Source organism: Opisthorchis viverrini (assembly GCF_000715545.1).
Source record: "Opisthorchis viverrini unplaced genomic scaffold opera_v5_221, whole genome shotgun sequence".
Classification (NCBI taxonomy): Eukaryota; Metazoa; Platyhelminthes; class Trematoda; order Opisthorchiida; family Opisthorchiidae; genus Opisthorchis; species Opisthorchis viverrini.
In genome coordinates, this window is record NW_008751873.1 from 810,614 (window position 1) to 833,378 (window position 22,765).

The 22,765-nt window shown below is 41.2% G+C and overlaps 2 protein-coding genes across 2 annotated transcripts in view; both read left to right on the top strand.

Moving 5' to 3' along the window:
• The window catches only part of T265_08409 (hypothetical protein), a gene marked incomplete at both ends in the record, with an annotated part of 59,352 nt that extends 44,481 nt beyond the window's left edge, over positions 1-14,871 (top strand). Inside the window, one exon of the mRNA XM_009174205.1 lies at positions 14,695-14,871. Within this exon, the coding sequence (XP_009172469.1) occupies positions 14,695-14,871 (177 nt within the window). The remainder of the gene's footprint in view (positions 1-14,694) is intronic.
• Positions 14,872-14,926: 55 nt separating this feature from the next.
• Positions 14,927-18,541, top strand: T265_08410 (hypothetical protein; the record flags this gene model as incomplete). The annotated part of the gene is made up of 1 exon (XM_009174206.1): positions 14,927-18,541. The coding sequence occupies one exon, from the start codon at positions 14,927-14,929 to the stop codon at positions 18,539-18,541; it is 3,615 nt and encodes a 1,204-aa protein (XP_009172470.1).
• Positions 18,542-22,765: the final 4,224 nt, after the last annotated feature.

The following is a 22,765-nucleotide window of genomic DNA, read 5'->3' on the forward strand; positions in this document are numbered from 1 at the left end:
CTGTATGTTGGTATCCGGACGAATGTTCTTAAAGCGGATGCCGCAAACTACAAACCTTGAAAGCAGAGTGGACTTGAAAATTAACAATCAATGTAATCTCTATGAAATATTGACGCGATAATAAAAGTTGCTGCTACGGGTGATATTTCTTGCTTAAAATACGATAGCTTCCATTTTCGCCGTTTTCACACTGCGTGTTAGACTGGAGGCCGGGACATTCTATTCGGGTTGTCCTTTCTGCCAAACAAACAAATGTTTTCAAAAGAAACTGACAGCTTTATACTGAACAACCAAATTATGTATACGGGTTTGGAAACAAGACCCCATAAATCCTCAGCAGCATTAAATAACACGTCCTTTTATGGTAATGCTTTCGGAGGAGCTTCATGGATATCTTGGATACGGACTCAAATTGGCCCCTAGATTACCATTGGAATATACTTTAAGTCGGGTCAGCTTGAAGACTATATTACCAAAATTTGGTTAATAAACGAGTGCTTTAATGGACCACCGTGACCGTTCAACTTATTGAGGCTGGAATGCACTTTTCACAATCGAGGCTGTACCAACTAACTAATTAGTCTGCGTGGTGATATCTGAATCCCCTCTATTCTGTGCTGACATACTACAGGCACCTGTTGGAAATGTCATACTCCATCGACTAAGGCAAAGTTAGAAAGTGAAACACAACTCATGGATGCAACCGACCGATGGTCTGGAATTTAACCAATTTGCTTTGAACACGCATCGCAAAGAGCTGTGCACATACACAGACGCGCTCTAATGAACCGATTAAAACTTCCTCCTAAAAGGTGGGTCAAAGATGCAGCCCGTCGGGGAGATGAAAACTTAGCCGACCAAATATGAGCGCCAGTTACTGGCATCATATCGAAATACACCTTTGTGTACCATTCGAATGTTTATGCTTTCAGCCAAAATATATTCTGACCGTTAACCCACTGATTCGCGGTCACGAAACTAATCTCGCCCAGTTAGACAGAGGAACTAAACCCCGCTAAATCCATTCACTCCCCGACATGGAAGTCTGGCCCTCTGATCTTACCAATTAAACGATCCGATATTGTCTCCATGCGATACCACCTGACATCTCAACTATTAACAAACGCTTACAGAGGATGCTCATTTTATTGGTATATGTAAACTGTTGCACCAAGCGCATTGTTTTACTCTAGTTTAGTGCTTTCACCCAGTTTTCTTTGAAGTTTTCGTTCGGCTTAGTAAGTTGCCAATTAGTTGAGACAAACATTTCGACCCTTTTCGACGGCGAAAAGAATCTGGTATGGTAGAGATAATGACACTTTTTTAAAAATATCTTTTGTTGCACTATGAGGGTGTTTTCAAGCGATCAGTATCCTAAATTACTTTTCATTACTTAGCATACTCTTTCACAAATTTACCAGTTGCCGCCAGGCAGTAATCAAAGGGGCGAAATGACATGCCTTGTGCTGAACCACTACACTTTTCCATATCAACACGGGGAATTTTGTGAACGAAAGCGATAGTACCCGACTCTTTACTGCTGTAATAGCATACATTCTTTCAACTCGGTCTTTATGGAAATCATACACTCCCAAGGCTACTTTAGATCTCTTACTTTGAGTATAATCCACACATTTGTTCTACTTCTCACTGGTTGAAAAGAAAATGTGGTCCGTAGTCAACAGTTATCTGCCTATCTTGACGGAGGACAAAACACTTTGTGAGAAAGAATATCCGGGCGATTTGAGCTACGCGTCTCCCTCATGTTGAAATTTTGTCAGCTACCTAACCCTATGGTTCTGCTTCAACATCCTCAAAAGACTAGTACTGATGGGTATTCCTCGGCAAATTCTACCAAGTTACTGAATCCACAAAAAGGCTTTCTCTTTATTTCTATCCTGCGTACAAGTTATATACAAAGTGCACTCTTGTATTTTTGTTACCGGAAGTCTCATATGGACCAACTTGCTGCACACCTTAACAGTGCAATTTGGGTTCAAGTAGATCATAGGGTTGACGAACACTCCGGGACTGCGCCTTCCTGATGAGCCCCAATAAGGGCGAAACCGGTCGTGGGCCGTTGAAGAGTTTTCCGCAACCTTGTGGGTAGTCCTTTGTTTTATTTAATCGATGAATTGATTAATTACGATGTATATATTTCCCCAAAATTTGGTCATTAATCAGGTGATGGCTGATCCGTTCACTGTGCTTGGAAGTTGGTGGGCAAACCAACAACCACTTGAACAACAGTATCTTCTCAGCAACAGACTTATTTTTATTAGGATCAAAACCTTTATGGAGTGTACTATCCGTTTGAAAAACAATACAACTTTAACTGAAAAGGAATGCGCTTGATTGGTTTTTGATGTACTCCGAGTTTGTTCACTGAAAGTCTGAATCATCACTTAACTCTACCATGTGTGCTATCCCGTGTCCGAGTACAAAATGCAAATGACTTAAATGTTGAGATTACGTTTATTTGATGACCCTTAAAAAGGATTATTTGATATTACGTTTTTATTAGGCAGCATTTTATGAGGAGGCATTTCTTCCACTTCGAAAACAAAAACGGTAGACGTTTTTGGTAATTTCAAAACGCCTCAGACAGACTGTGTTAAATGACTCAATACATTGTCGGCAAACCTTTCACATTTTTAAATGGTATCTCACAGTAAAGTTTATTTCACTTAGTTAGACCAAACTCGTCTGTCAGAACATCTATTTATTTCAATGACAAAGAGCATTTAGCCTATTCTTCTGATTAACTCGTTTGTTCTGTTTATCAGATTCGATAAATGACAGTTAATGTTTGGTCTACGTGCTTACCAATAAAACTTCATTCCTTGTTTTGGAATCGGGGCGTCTCATGGTGTGATCAATCTACGACGAATGGTCAAGAATTCCTGTATGAATATTCCTATTTAGTCAAAGGCACCAGCAACGCACAGCTCGGAAAACTCCACAGACCCTTCGAACGCGCTGCATCCCGGCAAGCGCATGGATGATAAACCAGTGGGCCACGAGTGTCTTACTACTTGCATGAGTAGACCTTAGATATAGCTCATCTATAGGATATAAAGGTATAGGATATATTTCAGCCATCAGTCACGGGATTCACATCGCATTTTTATCTGTTTATTAGTTTTGCTGACAATTCATATTGGCAATGAAAAATTAGTGTAATGTCTTTAGGCATCTCAGCGCAGTTTAATTCGATTTACGGGACCAAATTTTGATTGAAGTTTTAATCTTCTCACTTTATGAACAAACCGTAGGTAGTTCAGATGGAAGAATGATCAACATAAGCATAAACCTCCCTTCCGAAGGGTGGCCTTTCAATGAGAAACGTGATTACCTTATATGGATTCTGTGACTGGACAAAAATTGTCATATGCCCCATTTATGCGTGAGCTACCCCGCGAGGATTGATCACTCGTTACCAAACGGTTGTCATCAACTTCTGGCCGAGATATCGCGGGTTGCGATGAAAATGTGAGATGGATGTGAGACGGATGATTCCCAATAACCATGGATCAGCTGCATAATACACGGCTTTTTGGCACAGATTTATCACATTTACTTTTTTATTTTTCTTGGAAATCCAAATTCAGGAACTTGTGTAGTAGAGGGTGACGCAACATTCTGGCGTCGATGGCAATTTTTACAATTAGCTGGTAGAAAAATATCGCAAAGGTCTTCATGTTGACGTAATTTTTTTGGTTTTCAATTGAAATAAACTTTGTTAGGTTGTCGTAAGCAGTGACCTGCTTTTTGCGCCCAGCTATCAAGCCAAAAAGATTGTGGGAGCTAAGGTTCAAGCACTCATCCAAACAGGGTTCGGTTCAAACAACGAACGGTTTGGTCATGAGTACATGTAAACAGATAAGAGAAACATACGGAAAGGTAATTCAACTAAGTGACGTACCTAAGCTGCATATGATGCGTAGGTTGTATTCAAGCAGCCCGCCGAAAATCTCCTCTTAAACCAAAGTTTCGATAGACGAGTCATCATTTTCCGACAGGGTTTGGTTAAGCAGTATTCAAGTATCGGAATGAATTTTAAGGCTAGACATTGCTGAAGTGAAATAAAAATTTTGATTTCCTCATCATTGTATGCTACAAGTATAACAGCCCTGTGGGTACCAGAAACTCCGGAGTGGCGCAACAGGTTTTTTCATCTAGCCTGCTGACTACAGCACAAATTCTCCGCATCTGAAACCAGGTAGAGATGAATGCTACAAGGTTGTCGTTTTTGTGCCATAAAATGGCTCTTGATGACCTTCTGATCGCCATAAAAACAACGCAACCAAAATTAACTTTCGATGGAGTTAAGGAATAAACTAGCATGCAATCGTTAGGTTGGCATACTGGCCTTCGGTGCGCGGAACTTCAGAACATAATTGTGCAACTTGTTATTTTAAGAATACCAATGTTGAAATAAAAAAGATGAATACCCGACTTAAAACGAACATAATGGAACATTTGTGTTGTTAGTAGACGCGAGGATCAGCAGACTAAGCATTGAAACGAAACGCGTCTGAAACCTGTCAGTCGGAAAAAGTCATCATAATGAAGAATAAAATGCCCCGAATGGAATTAAAGTGGGTAATTTGATAAGATCATGGTGAAATTAGAATGACTGGCAGATGGGCAGATGATAGCTTATATTCCGATGAGCCCATTCGAGTAGAATCCAGTCCCGTCCGGAATTGGTTGTCCAGAACTCCCACTGGGAGGCTCTCCGAACGTGTCCAGGAGAGGACATGCACCCTGCTGAATATCTTATTTCGGCACCAATGTGAACAGATTGGCAAACGAACAACGCAGATGCATTTTTAAGCAGGCACGACTTCGGACGTTAGATCATTAGGCACGTCAATCTCTATGAGGTACTTATAAAGGTCTTCAACAAGATTGTCAGCTTTCGAAATATTTTGGCTGATTTTTCTTTTTTATCTACTGTACGAATGGTTAACGCACTGTTTGCTGAAGCTAAATGACCTTGAAATGGATCACAAACAAGGTATGGTGATCTGATTCAAATAAAATCAGCTTCAGGAAAGGTTTTTACTAGAAGTATCGGTTGACAGCTCTTAGGAACATTGCAGGCGCTTTCGTTTGTGGCGTAATAATTCACTTCACCGATATGATTGTCTCCTTGCGAGAATATTACCCCTTATTTTGGCCCCTAGTTGGTTTTGGCATTTTGGCATTAAGATAACGGTATTGGTGAGTAGACAAGCAGACCATTGCGTGTTTGCAATCACGGACATAGAATAATAGACCCGTAATTCAACCGTCAACTTCCCGCTTTCCCGCTCAGCTATCCAGGCCGAACTCCACATGTTGATCCTTATTTAATTTCCCCAGATGAGTTTGAATAAACCACTGACGTGACCCTCTGGTCTTTACTCGAGACCGGTCACCTGTCCACCGGTCTACGAAAATCGTTCCAAACATCGACAGTTAAGTTTGATTCTGATACACAACAAATGGTACAAGAATGACATGCATTTTAACTTCCTGTATTTCTAGTGGTAATGCTTCATCTTCAGCATGAAGATGGCCCCACAACTTGTAATATGCACAGCTAGCGCGACAAAACTAACAAATGAGAGATAAGAAGTAAGTGAAAAGGTTACATTTTGAGGATCCAAGCTTAAAAGAACTTGAAGACGATACATTTCATAGTCTTACAGTGTTTTGGCGTCCGTAACGTTTCACCATGGCGGTTAATTATCACCTCATTGCCTACAAATGTGTATTGTAACGGCTTAGTTATCTGCCATTCAAGCATACATTTTCTCAAACAGGCACTCCATGCAATCCAACCCAAAGACATGAAAGTGAGATAAGAATATTCTATTATAAAATCACAGCGCTTTGGAAGAGATTGGTATATCCGATTTTCATTACAGAGATATCTTGGATCCTTTAGTTTAAACACAATCGGCATTACCACATTTCCTACACACTACAGCAATGACGCGGTAGTAAGCTCCTCAGTCAAATGATTATGTTAAGCGGTCACGAAAAGCCAACCACTCCGACAGCTATGCTCGGTAACATTATCTAAGTAAGAGTGGAACTTTTAGAAAAAGAACCACCATTTCGTTTTGGCTTTGCGCTTCTGGACAGACTCCAAACGGCTCAAAAAATGTATGAAGCATGCATGAAGCTGAATATCCCAGACGTTTTGCACATGACCTCGTGTGAAATATCCGTTGACATTTGTGGAGTTCAGCAAGTTCATCAGAATGAGTAGTCATTTAGTGTGATGTGAATGGTTTGCAATCGATCCTGCAGTAACGGGTAAAATACATGCCAACCAATCGTAGCTGTCTCAGTACACTTCGCTCTCCTTATTGTTTGCCGGATGTATCACTGAATATGCCGCACATATCGACTAACAAACTGTCAGTCAATTTTAATCAGATTTGCTTTGATGAAGGTGGACGAAAATAACGTCAATTCTGCAGCCCAATTGGGGTAAACATCGGTCAATTTTTCTGTAGCAACACTAAACTGAAAAAAATCGATTTGCCACTAAATTTGACAATTTGACACCAACGTGGATACAAGCTTCTATCGCATACAGTAAATTTGTGTCCACAATTTTTTATCAATACATGCAAAGAATATTGCCAGTTGCAACGATTAATTTGGTTGACTAGATGAACACATCAGCATATCTATTTCGAATTTTCTGACACTAAAACGTGTTTGTTCTAGCGTTAGCTGGCTGTTTTTTTTGTCTATTCACACATGGTATAGGATATACAGTTGTGTATTTGTATACTACTGTAATCAAGTCACACATTTGTCTCTTCTAAATAAGACCCAAAGGCCACATTTCGGCGGGTCAGGAGAAAATCACTTAGCGCGATACCTTCATATCTGTACGTTTCGGCAGAATTCAAAATTTCAAACCAAAAAAGTAAAATCCATTTAGATTTACTGATAGAAAATCACGTGAAAAGCGTTTCTGTTGGTTAACAGCAGCAGCAAACCTTCTGTAACTGGACGTCGTTGATTTCGAACCGAAATACATTAGTCCGGTAGTCGCAAATCGGGAGAATCATGGTGAGGCAGAAGATTGACAAGCCGCCCATAACTAAACAGCAGCCGCATTTGTCAGGTGGTAATTCAATTAGATATCAGCGACAAGGTTATGTCGGGTCTGTAGAAAACAGCTTAGCCAGCAAAATAATTTTCGAGATGACTGAGTCTGTAGTTACACTTAACCAGCCGATAATAGTTTACTACCCTGAAAGTTCATGCTCACGCTGTCTGTGTCGAACCAGAAGGCAGATAAGTCCTTAATTTAAGTCCTTAAGTCTTTTGAAGGGACAAAAAAACAAATGTCTTATTACCAGCACTCGTTCTCAGTCCCTGAAGGGATGTCACAAAGTAGAGGCAAACATTTGACTAGTAGAATTATATGCCTATACTCAAACTGCCCACAACGTTCGAATTTCCTTGAGTACTTTGTAACTCAATAGTGTTTTACATTTTGTAGAGGCTGATGCGTTGTTAGAGACTCATATGACATTCAAGATTATTTAACTGCACGCTTTGTGCAAAATATGCTCTTTTTGCACACTGATATCACAGAAATTTCTTCAATTCTCGTTCAGCGTTGATAACTACAGGGAAAATCCCCTAAGGGACGTAAGATTATTTGTGAGTTTCCAAACCCTATATTTGTAAATCGTTGCTCCGCAAATACTTGGAACATTGCTGAATTTCACGTAAACCGTGGTTTCACACTAGTTAAGGTTCGTCTGAGGGGTTTAGAACGACTAATCCCTGACTTTCGAATTTAATATCATTCAACCTCTTCGTAAGACTTATTTACAGAGGCCGATCGTCCACAGCCGTAAATACCGAATATACCTCTCAACAGATAGTTTTCCAACTACGCTATCCTTTCCAAATATTTTTGAAGAACATGGGATGCACATACTGGTTCTCGTTGGTCCAAATTAGTAACAACCAGCAAAACGTTTTACCATATTCTTCCCACTCCCGATGTTCTTCATCTAGGACATGCAGTGCATAAGAAAATGATGTTTTCTATCGACATTTGTTTGCCCTTACAGTTGCTATCAAAGCTGGAAAACGTTTTTGACTAGTGTTAATCAATAAAACGAGGATTCGATTTTCCGAGCCGTATCATTCCGGTTTGATATGATGGTCAGAGATGTACCAGCTTCATTCTGCAAGAGCAGGAGGCGTTTGGTCAATCGTCCTTTAAAATTTGCTGCTGCTGTCCTATGGTCAGGATTAAATACGGGTTAATAGTTATTCCAATGGATTATAACTGTTTAACCAAGTGCCATGAGTATTCTTCGTGTCACGAGCATTTTTTTACTGCCCACAAGCCATCTTTAAAAATATTCAGTCTATGTTCTCAAAACACAACGGATTGCTCTCTTGGTGTGTGAACAGCCAAACGATTATCGAATGGTAGAACTAGTCTACGCTGGACAATTCTAGTAGACTGCTGTAAACCCACTGTCAAATAGTGGAAAAACAGTGCAATTACCATCTTAAGGTGATCACCTCCAGCTTGGAACCCCATGAACCGCATTTATCTATCGGCTTGAATGCACAATACGCGTTTACGGTTACAAAGTCACTTTCCTGATGACGTGCTTGTTCTTCATGCAATTTGCCATCTTTTCAGAACACTGTTTTGTAGTCAACACTATGTGTTCACGAGCAGACTGACGAATATACGTGTAATTGTGACGAAGGACCATTTGTGATAAAGAGGTTTGTTACATTGCATAATATTTTGTCTGAATTCTTGAAGTACAACGTTTAAAGGTCCAATTTCAAACGCTTTCAAACAAATCGATTCACAGTTTCACCATTGCTTTTTAATGGCAAACAGTATTTGCTGACATGTTTTCTTCAAGAGTTTGCTCATACGTTTTCTCTTCTGCGTCAGACGGGAATTCATTTATGGTCTTCTAATTAAGGGAGAATATTAAATTCTGGAGCACTCAAACTTTGCATCAGTTGTCCTAAGTCGTGTGACCACACCCACAACAAACATGATACCGGGCACGTTCTGTTTCAGCACACAGTCTTGGGATGCGCTTTCATCCGATGGAGTTTCTGTCGCTTGGCATCAAACAGCAAAATGCGGGATTGAAAGGCTGTCTATCGATCTGGATATATAGCGAAGATTAGTATTTTCCACACTCGACCAGTTCCTAAATATACTGGACAGTTTCATTGAGATTTTTCAGTGTTGCGGCTTGAAATGTTGTGACAACGACAACGCAAACCGCAAAAGACTACAAAAGCACCGCGTTGTTTTAACGTTTTCCTCATCCTCATTTGTTTTCTACATTATTTCCATGAAATACATCACGAGCACTCCCGCTTGGTTATACTACTTTTGGATCCCGAGCAACGCGTTAATGAACTTTCTGTCTACGTTCGTGGTGTTCAATGCTAGTAGAGTTTAAGTTAAAAATGAAGGACTGTTCATTCCACTCATTCGACTCTCATCATAAGTGTGATTCGTTCGATGAAACATGGTGTGCGCGAAAGCCAAAAAGTTTGTACTTCCGTGAAAAGTGAAGAAGTATACACAAAAATTTGCCTGGTGTTTCAGCTATTCCCCTAAAACAACAGTTGCTTCCAGATTTTTATTGATTATGCAAAGAATATTGCGTAAAAACACTTTGTTCAAGCAAAGAGATAATAGCGCCCAGCTAAGACCTGTTTACCTCCCAGTTGGGTACGTGCTAGTTTTTGTTCCGCTGACTCAGAAAATTTTCACAGTTGAGGATTACAGATAAGGGTGCTCTTTGGTACACCTGAAATCTCGAAATAAAACAAACGATTAAAATTAATGAAGTCAAATGTCTTTACATCTTATTTTTACGAAGATCTCCACTATTAAAGCAGTATCTATGAGAGAGTTGTGAGACGGTTCTTCGATAATTTCACTAAGAATCGTAGTCAAGCTTTAATAATAGAAAATATGATGTTATTTGTCCTTCATTTGGGTTTCTTACCAAGCTTTACAATAATTTGCGTAAATTTAATTACTGGTTGTCGTGAACTGTGTGGTGGGTGTCCTCTGGGACTATTCTGACCTGTGTGTACACAAACCATAAATAGCCTAAGTCCATTTCGCTTGTGGTTTAATTGAATGCTACTATCAGATTTCTAACACATTTTCCTCCTCCCGCCACCTCACCCTTTTAAATGGAAGTACTTTCTCCAAGTTCACTACTAAGCCATTAACTCGTACTGGATGTCATATATCTTAATGAACTTTTTAGAATGGAACAAGTTAGACAGTGTTGGGTTACTTCGATCTCAAGGTGACAGTGTGGACATCCAACACAATAAAATCTCCTCCTACAGCTTTTCACATTTGCTTCAATAAGGAAAGCCAGCACCCATGGAAACAAGTCTGTTTTGATTAAGCTAGTTTAATCGTCCCACCTGACGTATCCTGACGTATCCTTTCAAATAATGTTTATTTTTATTGATATCACAAGATATCAGACAAAAGATTTGGTACAACAAAATACTACCAAGTTCCTATTCCGTAGTCTTTCATTGGTAGCAAAAACATTCTGATGTCGATAAAAGCGGATTTTCGGAGATTAGTTCATGCTTCACATGACTCTTGTTGCAGAAAACTGCTGGGAATTTGTGTGAAACATACTCGGCACAATTATAAGCGATGTGTTACGATCACCACGCTCATCAGCAGTCCATATCCAATGGCCATGCAGGGGTTTGGACTCCAGACATGTGACATTTGATGCGAGCATGTTACCACAACACCACCAGCGCACGTCGGAAGCATCTGAATGTTCACGTCTGAACAGGCGAAAGCGTTCACTCTTGAGCAGTTCGATTGGCAACCTGACCCCTCAAAGGACGACCTAGTAACACTACATATCCCGCAACCAGCCACAACTGAATCAAAAATTGTCAAGGGGTTCCAAGCATCCAACTTACGCAGGTGAAGGAGAGGTAACATGCTGGCATCACATGTCACATGTCCGAAGTTCAAACCCCGACTTGGCTGTATGAACTGCTATTTAGATCTAATAAGAACGAAACAAGAGTCCAGTACTTTCTCCCTTTAGTGAGGACTAACCAGAATAATTACTTCAGAATAGCAAGATGATTGTACAAAAGGGAATGATGTGGATGCGAACATTTATCCTTTTCATTAAGGATAGACTTGAGTGGTAGACTATCTTCTAATATTCATACACATATTCTTACAGATAGTTTTGGTCCTTTAGGTGTTGTAAATACACCTGTTCTTCAATGATCGCTTTGGTGGATTTCTGAAGAAGACCTTTTGATTTGCGATTCAAGCATCTTTTCCCAAAAGAGGTTTCGTCCTCAAGCTGGTCCTTTGTCAGTCCGGTCGAGAGTTGACTTTATAACAAATAGCTTCAAAACAAAGTCCCTTATTAACAGTTCTTATAACCTTAAAAGAAAAACAGAATTAGTAACGCCCTATAAGGCCAACTGCTTAGTTTCTACTTTTGGTCTAACTGACCACAAATAAAAAGCCAATTTTAAACGTACTCAAATTTGACATACCAATAGCTAGCAAATTATGACGTTTCCAGTCGGTCGCCTGCAAATCAGCAGGTAAAATTGGGCGTGCAGACATGCCATGCGTAAAAGTGATTTGTGTCAAGTTCTGCAGTATAAACACACGAAAATTCATAGTTATTGGTCTGATCTACTTTATTTTGAATCCAGTATTGGTTTGATATCTGGCTCACCAGCCTTAAATTAGTAGTTATTACACTCAGTTCAGTGAAATAAATCGCTGTGTGGCAATTGGGCGGAAACAACAGCCAGCCGCCACGCGTCAAGGCAATCAAAAGCGCTTTGACAGGGTTTTCGCATTTGGTAATGCCGCTCTGTCATAAAATCGCACACCGCGGTTTCCGCAGGTTTGCAGAAATGCCTATTTTGACAGCATTTACAAGGGCGGTATTTTGTTGTAGAATACAAAGTTGTGGACCTGTGACTATCCCTTGATTATCTTTTTTCAATGACGTATTCCCTGGAGAATGAAATCGATTGTGCGTGATTCCATGGGAGTTTAAGCAGAAGTGTCAAAAGTGTGGCGAAGGATAAAATAACACAGTAAGACCCTGGATTTCCACAAGTGCAAAGTACTTTGCTCTTTTTCAAGCAAATCTCCTGATTTTGCAACACGGTGTAAATCAAACACAACGCAAGATCGAGAAAGTATCTCATCTCAGTCAAATCGAAGAATAGCATGAACGATACGTGCAGCCGAGCTTCTCGTTAACATCTACGCAAGCCACAAAAGAATAGACTTGTCAGGCCGAAAACGGATTTGTAATAGTCCAGAGATGTAAGATTATCTAATCGCTCAAAATAAAATACCACTTCACATTGTGATAGATAAATAACGTCATAATACTGTGTGAAACTTAAACAACCGTAAGCTGGCCACTGGCTAGCCTTCCCAGCAGCTGAGATAGCTAAATTGAGGCCCTCACAACGTCGAAAACTAGGAATATTTAGACCCGAAAGCATCAATTACATAAGAAATGCTTCGTTCAGCTGTAGCACCCTTTCGGTGCCTAGCCGCCATACCACACGAAGGAGGCACGAGGGCTGGGATACTGCCAGGTTGTCCAAGCCCAGACAGACGAAGTCGAGGGGCAGAGGTCGGGTTTGAACCACAGACCTTCCGGTCGGTAAATTCGCACTCTAACCACTGCGTCAGTTCGTAATTTCAAAACTGGCTTTATTCAGCATTTAACTAATCGTAGAGCGTTGGTTGCATCACTCTTCTTCCGCATGGCCGTTTCTAACGGAGTTTATACTATAAGTCAGTCATTGCAATAACAAAACCTCGGTAAATCTCTACTCGTCATCTTCGGTCACTCTGATTCTTAACCGACATTCCAATGGTTTCATATCCACAAAACCCAGCACAGTGACCTTCATTCTTTCAATCACTTTACCTTGCACAGACATAGAGATGTATGTGCATATGCCGCACACATTCATTAGTCTATAAATCGCCCGCACTTTCCCCCTTAACCCAGTAACACATTGATCGGTAGCATAAGATCATTTGAGTTAGACTTTGGTCCACAACCTTTCTTCTGGGAGTACCAACATTACAGTTCGCTGTCGAAAACTAAGCATTTTTACCTGGCTGTCAGATGACTCATGAAAGTTGACGATCACCCTGCTGGAACCAGCTATTTACCAGTAGCCCAATAACTTGTATCGACAGCCTGAAACCTATCGACATCTATAGTGTGGAAGTAGAAACAGAATTACAAAATTGGGTTACACGGAGGAAAGTGGGGAGGCGTGGCTATTCACCATTTAATCTATGTTCCAAGTGTCAGTCTAAGGTTTTTCTCGGAACTGCCTCTACTGGCTGTCCTGCGGTCTACGTGAACCATTTGCGACATTTCTCTCTAGCGGGAACTAGCCGGCGTGGTTCGAAAATACTGACAACACCTGTCCTCAATAGGTAGGAGCTGACTTTACTGAACAATGTAAACGACAAATTGGGAATGGTACTACCGTATGCAACGATTCATTTGATTCTATTCAACTCACCAACTCAGCCCGTCAATGATGATTGTGCAGGACGATTATCTGAAATGAACAAATGTTAACCTACCCTGGAAGTAGTGTCTTGAAAATAGGCCTTTTTCTTTGGTTTGGGTGTTTTAGTATCAAACTTCTTTCAGAAAAAAGTTCCACACAAGAAACCTCTCAGTTGAGAAGAATGCATAACTTCTACTAATTTGTCACCGAAACTTCCAGACATGATCAATTTGGTCTGATTTTAGCCTAATGCTCATATTGTTTAAAGTGTCAGACGATTTCTTCGGGGCTAAAGGCAGAGTCCACACAATGCCGAACACTGAATGAGGCGAAAATCTGCAAACGGTCTAGGTTCATCGAACTGCGCATACCATGTGTTCAATGGATTGCCCTGAAAACTGAAAAACTTAATGTTTTACTAAACTTGGCCGAGAAGAAGTCGACAGAACGATCAATCAGAGAGGTGGGAATGAATGAGGAACTATTAGCATGAGATTCATACAGCAGTATAAGCTTTACTGTTACGTTCCTCGGGTTAATACAAACTATAAAAAACTGTCTTGATCCCGCTGCACAACTGGTCGTAAAGAAATTGCGGTTTGACACTCTGAACAGTTTAAAAAGTAAGTAATTATGGTAGATTTTTCAGATACAACCAACTGATCCCTGGGGTCTTCAAATGTCAAGTCAAACTGGCAGCCACCTTGCAGAGAAATCCTCTCAGAAGCAAATCATACTTAGAGCACATTATTCTCAGTATGTCTGTTCTCGGTCCCTTACCATCACGAGACAACTTTTAAAACAGTTCACGCACTCCTGTATTAAGTAAAATTAAGGTTGTCCCGGCAAGTTCATCCCCGTGAAACAAACAGCCCATTGTTGCTGTCTTTAGTAATTTGAACGTAATGTAATTGCATGATTATTTACCGCCCTTTGCGGTCACTTCGATAGTAGGGTCTCTACAAAATCCGTTGAAAATCATGTGAGATTTAAGCTTATTCTCGATATTAGGCCAAAGCTGATAACTAAATGAGCCTCAGTATGAACCATTTAAACTCTCTCTACCTTTCCTCGTTACAGCCACAACTGGATTCTGTGCAGTACCTTGAACATGAATATCTCTTCGTGGTTTTTGAGAACCCATATTCTCATTGGAATGGATCACGGATCACGACTTGTCCAGGAATCAGGAAAGAAAGAATACTCAAAAACGAACTGAATTATGTCAAGACTCAGGAGTGTTGTGATATTCATTAGCCTCCAACCACATTTTATGTTCATTCTCATCTTGATTTTGTTATTCAAGGCAAACATGGGTCATGCTCAATGGACACGAGCTCCCAAGTCTACACGATCTACCAAATCCAACTCGGACGAGTTTCGGGTGAACTTTGTCTTGCCAGACGAGCTACCGGCTAATCATTTTATCGGAAACATTCCCACCCAGCTTCCCAGTTTTCCTTTGGGTGGCAACCTGGACTTGTCTGTGAGTACAACCATTATCGACGCACTTGGTATTGCTCCACGGCTTTTGCGGGTGTCAGATTCTGGTGATCTGTACACATTAATTCCCATTGACAGAGACGATCCCGACCAGATTTGTGGACCACTACAATGCTGCCGCCTTATGGTATGTAACCTTACACTCACTGTTTTGTTTGTCCACCCAAGACTGGATACAGTCACTGTTGGTGTAAACTTACAACTACATGATTCTAACGACAATCCACCCACATTCGCGCAACAGACATTCGCCTTGTGGATGCCGGAAGATAATAGTCTAATATTTCAAAAAAGTTCAGTTGGTTCAAAGACTTCCAGATCATTACATCCATTGCCCCGTGCTCATGATGCTGACTCCGATCCAAATGGACTAGTAGGCTATCGATTAGCTGGTACTTATGCAGCAAAAACAACATTTCAGCTAATTAGCAATCTCTCTTCCGGTCAGCTTAGTATTGGCGTACGACCTGAAGCAGTTTTGGATTATGATCGAGCAGCGGATCGAATATTCAAATTAACCGTGGAGGCCATGGATGGTGGTCAACCACCACGCACGGGACAGCTTTTGTTACTCATTCACATAACGGATTTGAATGACAATGTTCCACTTTTCGACAAAGAGAGTGATTCAATAAACATAGCTGAGAATACGTTATATGAAGATCCCATTTACGTAGTCCACGCAACAGATGCCGATTCTGAAGATAATGCCTTGATTCGATACAGCATGGGACCAGGTTATGTCAGTGTGCCCAATTCTATTTTGAAACATTTCAGTTTGCATCCTGCAACAGGTGAACTACATTTGCGCCAGATGTTTGACTATGAACAATATGAACAGAGAAATGTGGAGCTACGATTGACGGCGCATGATGCCGGTGATCCCCCATTGTCATCTTCAATGCTATTGACTATTCGCGTGCACGATGTGAATGACAATCCACCTCAACTGATAGTCCAGCACAATCGTACTATCATTGAAAATAGTGAACCTAACCAGCTGGCCCTGCGCCTGATGGTGCGTGATTTCGATGAGGTTTCCAGATCAGCTGTTTTTTGTGAACCAGAGGCAAATCAGCGTATGTCGCCTTTGCGGTTCGAGAAATCTGAAGATGGTACAATCATGAATTTGTTCACTCGGACGACACTTGACTATGAGGTACAGTCGCGATTAAGTTACACTATAACATGCGTGGACAGTGCAGAGCCGAGACAGGTACGACGCTTCAATTTGACTGTCGCCATCAGAGATGAAAATGACAATGCACCCAAATTCAGATTTCTGCCACCACATACAGAAGGGCAGTTTAATGTAACAATCAGCGAAGCGGAACCTGTAAATTCCATTATACTAACCGTAACCGCGGAGGACGAAGACAGCGGAGAAAATGCCAGAATTGCATATAGTTTGTACGAATTGAGAGGCAAAGATACACACTCATTAACACAAGCGAACAGCTCCCCTTCAACATTCAAGGAATACTTTAGAATCAGTAAGGACACAGGGAGTCTATTTTTGATTAAGCGGCTCGATTATGAACTGATTAATCAAATGGATTTTGGCGTGCGTGCCATGGATAATCCTCGCGGGTCAGACAACGAACGCAAAACAGCCAGTGCACAGATACACATTACCATTTTGAACGTCAACGATAATCCACCAGTTCTGATCAGTCCTAGTCATTTCACCGTGGTGGAACACCTTCCGATTGGAACTAAGGTCGGCTTTGTACAATTCGTCGACGTAGATAATGGTAATGACGCAAAGGTTGAGGTACGCGGTCTACTTCCGAACAGAAAGCACCATGTCACATCAGCTCTTAGCAAGCCAGACGGAGAAAGACGAGCATATGCTGCTGACTACTTTAAACTAACATCGGGAAATCAAATTGTCACTACCCGACCCATCGATCGGGAGGAAGCCTCCCAGTTCCTACTGTACATACTAGCTGTAGATAATGGGCATCCCGTGCGCCTTTCTGCTACAGCAACCATTACTGTTGACGTGATTGATATAAACGATCACAAACCAGTTATACGTCACCCAGAAAGCGGATCGGTTGTCATCTATCAACCGATTCGTCTAAGTCGTCTGGATAAGGCAACTCTTTATAAGATTAATGACTCGCACGTGGTGTCAGAGGTTACTCCTCTCTCAAAGGTACATTTACAAAGACGTTTCGGGGGGTTTTCCGCACTTTCCAATTACGTAACGACTCCAGTTGTCCAGCAGATTCAGGCAGATGATGCTGATAATGGAGAAAATGCACGAATCGCCTACACCATGTTGGGAAAGTGCAATGCATCTAAGTTTTTTCATATCGAGAAAAACACAGGAATCATACGCTTTCGGTTGCAAGCATCCCATGATAGTCCAAATAGAGATGGTGCCCTCTACAACAATCAGTGGATTCCTTCCCCAGGCACCTACTTATTTTGTATCCAGCTTTCGGACCACGGCGAGCCAACTTTAACAAGCAATGCCCAATTTTTCTTGAAAGTTAGGGAGCCCGTGGAACCAAACTTGTCCATAGCACAATGGCCATCAGATGCTGCCAATTTAGAGTCGCAAGACTCACATGATTACTTTGTTAGCGGACAGAAGCATACCGCAAACAGAAGTTACTATGGAGGATTAATCAGCCCAGCAAACTCTACTGGTCTTATGAAACAAGTGAAAAGTGGTTCGGATATTAACTTAAGCAACTTGGTTATATCTATGTTGTTGGCCATTTTTGCTGTAACTCTGGTGTGCGCACTGATTGCAGCTATCCTTTGGGCTCATTCGAAACATCGCAGACGTCACTCTACCACGAAGTCTACGAACAGACATTTAGCTACCACGGGCCATACAGAGACTTCCAAATGGTTGGTCAGTGATGAACAAATTAATTCCAATGAAATACATTCCCCAGTTACTGTACAACGAAAGGACCGATTGAGCAGTTCTTCGGAAATGGGAGTCATCCAAGAATGTGAGGTTGAAGATAAACTGTTACCGATTGATGAACAAATTAATTCCTGTTCAGATCTAAGCCCGGTTAACGTTATTTTATGTTCTAAAAGTCAGCATGCTATTCAAGGCAGAGACTCTGGATCATTAAGTCTTCCACGTGGAAATCACAAAGAAACATATGGATTCCAAACTATTTCCTCACTCTGCGACCTGATTCCAGCAGCGGACAAAACGAAGGCAGAGAATGCAAAAATGTATGTTTCAAGCCCACAAACTGTCTGCACGGGATCAGTACTCCAACAATCTCATACATGCTGCAAATCTGGTGCCGTAGATATTAAATTCCAGCCTAAATGTACTTACGTTGGAATAAACTTCACGAAGTCATACCCTTTGGAACCTAGTTTGGCATCAACATCCTGTGGAACGACTAACTACAGTAAGATGCCTTATTCGGTAAGTCGTTGATCGCGCTGTTTTTTTTTTCATTGAAAGTGGGTGCATTGTAATGTTTACCAACTCAAAACCGTATGTTCTGAAATGTGACACTACCATAACTCTTAAAATATCATATATCTATTGATGAAAACATAAAAGTGCCTTCCGTGGACAAAAGCCTTCCAATGTTCCGAAGAAGAAACAGTCTAAACTTGACTACTTAAAACCGACGACTGTATTTGGGAACCATTGAGATTAATTTTCCTTAAGATCGTCACAGGCTTCCAAAAATCTCCTAATAAACCCCTTTGAGTAGGAGCGGCTTCATCAGTGAAGATCAAAGCAGTGTCAAGTTGAGCAGTTAATTTACGTACACTTCTGATATCTATCATTATTTCAAAGCCATTTGCTATCCTTCATCTTGATTATTAGTAAGTGGCTATTAAACAAGTGGCGATATGAAGCAGTTGACAAAGCTAAACGGGATTTCACCACCCGCATCCACTAGATATTAGGCGTTGCTCCTAGCAGTGACCTCATTCTATCCGCCTGCATTACTCTAATGACCGTTGTCAACTGCAGCCGCGAAATCAAGCAACTGTTGCACCGTGCGATGATATTCTTATGTATCTCTTGAAACTGAACTAAACAACGGCTTTTCAGTTTTGATTACCATTCACATTAGAGATGTGTATGCCAAACAAATTACGGATTCCTCACTAACCACTTTAATCATCCGCCGTCAATTTAACTATCGCCGACGCTCGTTGACCACAACGGTTGTTCCTAACATAATTTGCTAGCTAGTTGGAACTTAATTCCATTTTACTTTTGTTCTATGCGTTGTCTGATATGTAAGTCTGTTCAATCAGAACTAGACATCAAAAGGATTACGCTTCGCTTGCCGTCATAATTACCGTCTCAAGACAACCTTTAGGCGACAATGACAGAATTACGGACGGCCTCCACAGTCACCGAGAGTCAGTCAATTGAACGGGTTTTCTGGAAAACACCTCAATAATGCGACTTCCCATATAGCTGGAATTTGTAGTATTTGAACGGTGTTTGGGATGTCATTTTTATTATGTGGTTGCTGATAAAAGAAGGAGTGAATTATTTTTCCAGATACAGTTTATCTGGTAGTTGAATTTAATTGCTTCCACTGTCAGATTACTGACATGTAATAGTCACCTGGTGAAATGGATTGTGTGTGCCATCGGTCTACCTGAGGAGGGCCACAATCATCCTATTTACCATTAGGAAACTGGAACACCGCCGAAAGGCTGTTCTTTTATGCAACCCAGCTAAAATGGCTGACGTGTAAGTGATGTGGGGTTCGCGAAAGTCACACAAGTTAGCTTCATTTGTGCGATGATTTGAAGAAATTACACACCCAAAAATTCATATCAATATGGATTTTGCCGTCGGTTCTCTAGTCCTCCCGAAAAAAGCGAGAACTCGAGAATGTGAAAATATTTTGACTTCTGCACCTTGAACAGCAGTGAAGAATAGATGTGGTTAATTTCAGCTGCTGGTCTCTATCTCTTATTTCATACGACTTCATTTTTACAGATCGAAAATGATTTAGCATTACTTACGAGGCCGGTGGTAGTTTTTCCTTTCCCTTCATCTCTACGGTTGGGATAATTTAGAAGTAGTTGGTTAAAGTCAGAATGATAGTGGGTGACATGCACTCGTTTCACCACTTGGTGTCTCAGGTTTTGGAGCATTCAAGGCCTTTGGCTCTATGGACAACTGAGTGGCGCCCGTCAGTTGATGTGGTGTCCTTAAAAGTGGAGTATGTCATTCTCCTGAGTAGGGTTTCGAACCAGAGATGGCAACACTCCAGTTGGTTGTACGGTGCAAAACGCTTACGGAATCACTCATCAGATGGTGAATAGTAAGACAGCCTAAGCGCTGACCGATCATTAATTCCACCACCTGTCAAAGCGTCGTAGTCTCACAGTGCCAAAAAAAGCGGGGAAAAAGCAGGAATTTTCCGTCTAAATCCCGCGTACCTAATGGAATTCGAATTAAGATAATGTCTCAGAATCACATGGGGATTAGGATGCTTTTTATCCCACTGCTAATCAACACTGAAACTTCAAACAAGGCCAGACATGCACGTCGGCCCTTTGTTTGTAGAGGATGATGCATCTGTGCAGCAAATACTACGTTTCACCTGTAAATCATTTTCTGAGAAGCCCTGAGCGCATTCGCTTCGGTCTATCTGTTTTCTTAACTTTCAAGGACCATTGGACTGTGACACTGTCTGCACAGAACTCGCTGAGTGACCCGGCATTAAAAGAACTTCGGGTCGTAGGCTTGCGAACAGACAGTGATTGGAGCTTGTCCTCACTCTTTGTGCTCTTTATTAATTTCTCCGGTGCATCTTATGTGTTGATTCCCAAGCAGTCGCTGGTTTCCTGGAAGCCTGTGTTCACAAACGCCCCCAATTTACCACTTTTTGGGGCAGCCGTTTTCCAGCAGTGCCTTGAAGTAAGCGCTCTTGTAATCATTTGGTTCCTAGCCATTCAGGTACACTGAAGATCTATTTCTAGTTAGGCAGGTTTCAAGCTTAACAAACCTCAAGAAAGTGCCTACCGGTGACCACCAAGCTCACAACCGAAAGTGTAAAGGTACGCTTTGTTTTTGAAATGCTGATAATAATAGCCTCCCAAAAAGTGCAGTCAGTAATGAGGCTTCAATGTTTAGTGACAATTTTTAGTGATCCTTCTGAGATAAACGTGGTCACAAAACGCCCAAATATACGTAGCTACAATCGTCAATTGTGCCAAAATGAAAAGACGGGAAATTTTCTCCGTGACTGGCAGAAGCGGTTTTACCAGATTACTCTGCTCCGTTGTTAGCACATGCGCGATAATCCGAGAACGATTACAGCCTACAGGAAGAAATGTTGTTTACCCAAAAACTGGTCACAGATATGAAAGGTAACTTGAGTAACACTGTTCTTTGAAAGTCCCCTATATACACACCAACACCTATGCAATAGCCGAGGTTCCTTTAATCATTGGTAGGTATTGGAAGACTCTGCTTGGCGTCTGTGATGTGAATGGTTGGGTGTTTCTGCCCATTATATAGCACAAAAGCACTGACTTCTCACTAAGTCACTGAGTTCGAACTAAATGTATCCTTGCAGATGGTGATACAATTATGGTTATTATTATAATTGACCAGATAACCCTTCGGCTCTGAGAGGAAAAAACAAGCAGTAATTCAATAAATGTGTGGGGCTATCCGATTGCTTCTGTTTCGCTTGCCTCCTGGAAATTTATGATACGATCCTTCAGTTTATCGAGAAAGGGGAGTACCACTTCTACAAGGAATTGGGGGGGTTAACTGACAGTTGTGTGGCAGCCCAAAGAATGAATCACCAAAGGCAGATCACCACTTCCCGTGTGCCAGAAATGGAAGTACTATGGTAAAATTTCCAAAAAAAGTGAAATCGAACGGCTTTATTATCCTAATTTTTTAAAAAGGGCAACAGAGATTTCAATGCGGATTTGAAGTGTTCAAATTTTGGAATTACTATCTTACTATACGATGTCGTTTTGCCAAAGATGGGCTGGTGACTGGTGGATCCATTTCCTTCACTTCTTATGCGATACATAAAGTACAAAATTCCAAGATTATTCCGGATCACTTAATCACAGCACGTGCGTCTCATTTCAGCGACTGAAGTAAATGCTGACCCGCTGCGCACCATAATGTGCCGCAATGCATCAACTCACGTAGCGACTCCCTTCAGATGTTCCAGTCAAGTGTCGTTTCAGCGTGACTGTATCTTCAATGACAATGGAAGTGATTTAGTTGAATACGTTTGAAGTAAGAGAACTGCACTGATCTTTGCCCCATCTTAAGTGAGACAAATGAAAAACATTAGCCCTACAGGCAGCACAATTCTCCAGTAAACAATGCACACTAACCAATAAAAATAATTTTTCCTTGAAACCTCCCATTTGGCTACCGCATTGTGAATGAATAATGATATCTAAGATCGATGAACTCGTCCAGCCTTCTTTGATGGTTCATTAGGTGGATCTTTCTTGCAACAATACACCATCGGGAATTCCTCAAGCCGGAATGCTTGCTGAAATAGAAAGCTAAAAGTTGGCTGATAAATTCTGAAGAAAGTAAGGGTAGAGAAAGTAAAGAAGCATGATCCAGTGAAAAGGCAAATTTTTCAGGAAGTCACCGTCAGGAGGCGACGTAGCGGGATTCAGTTCGTCTACC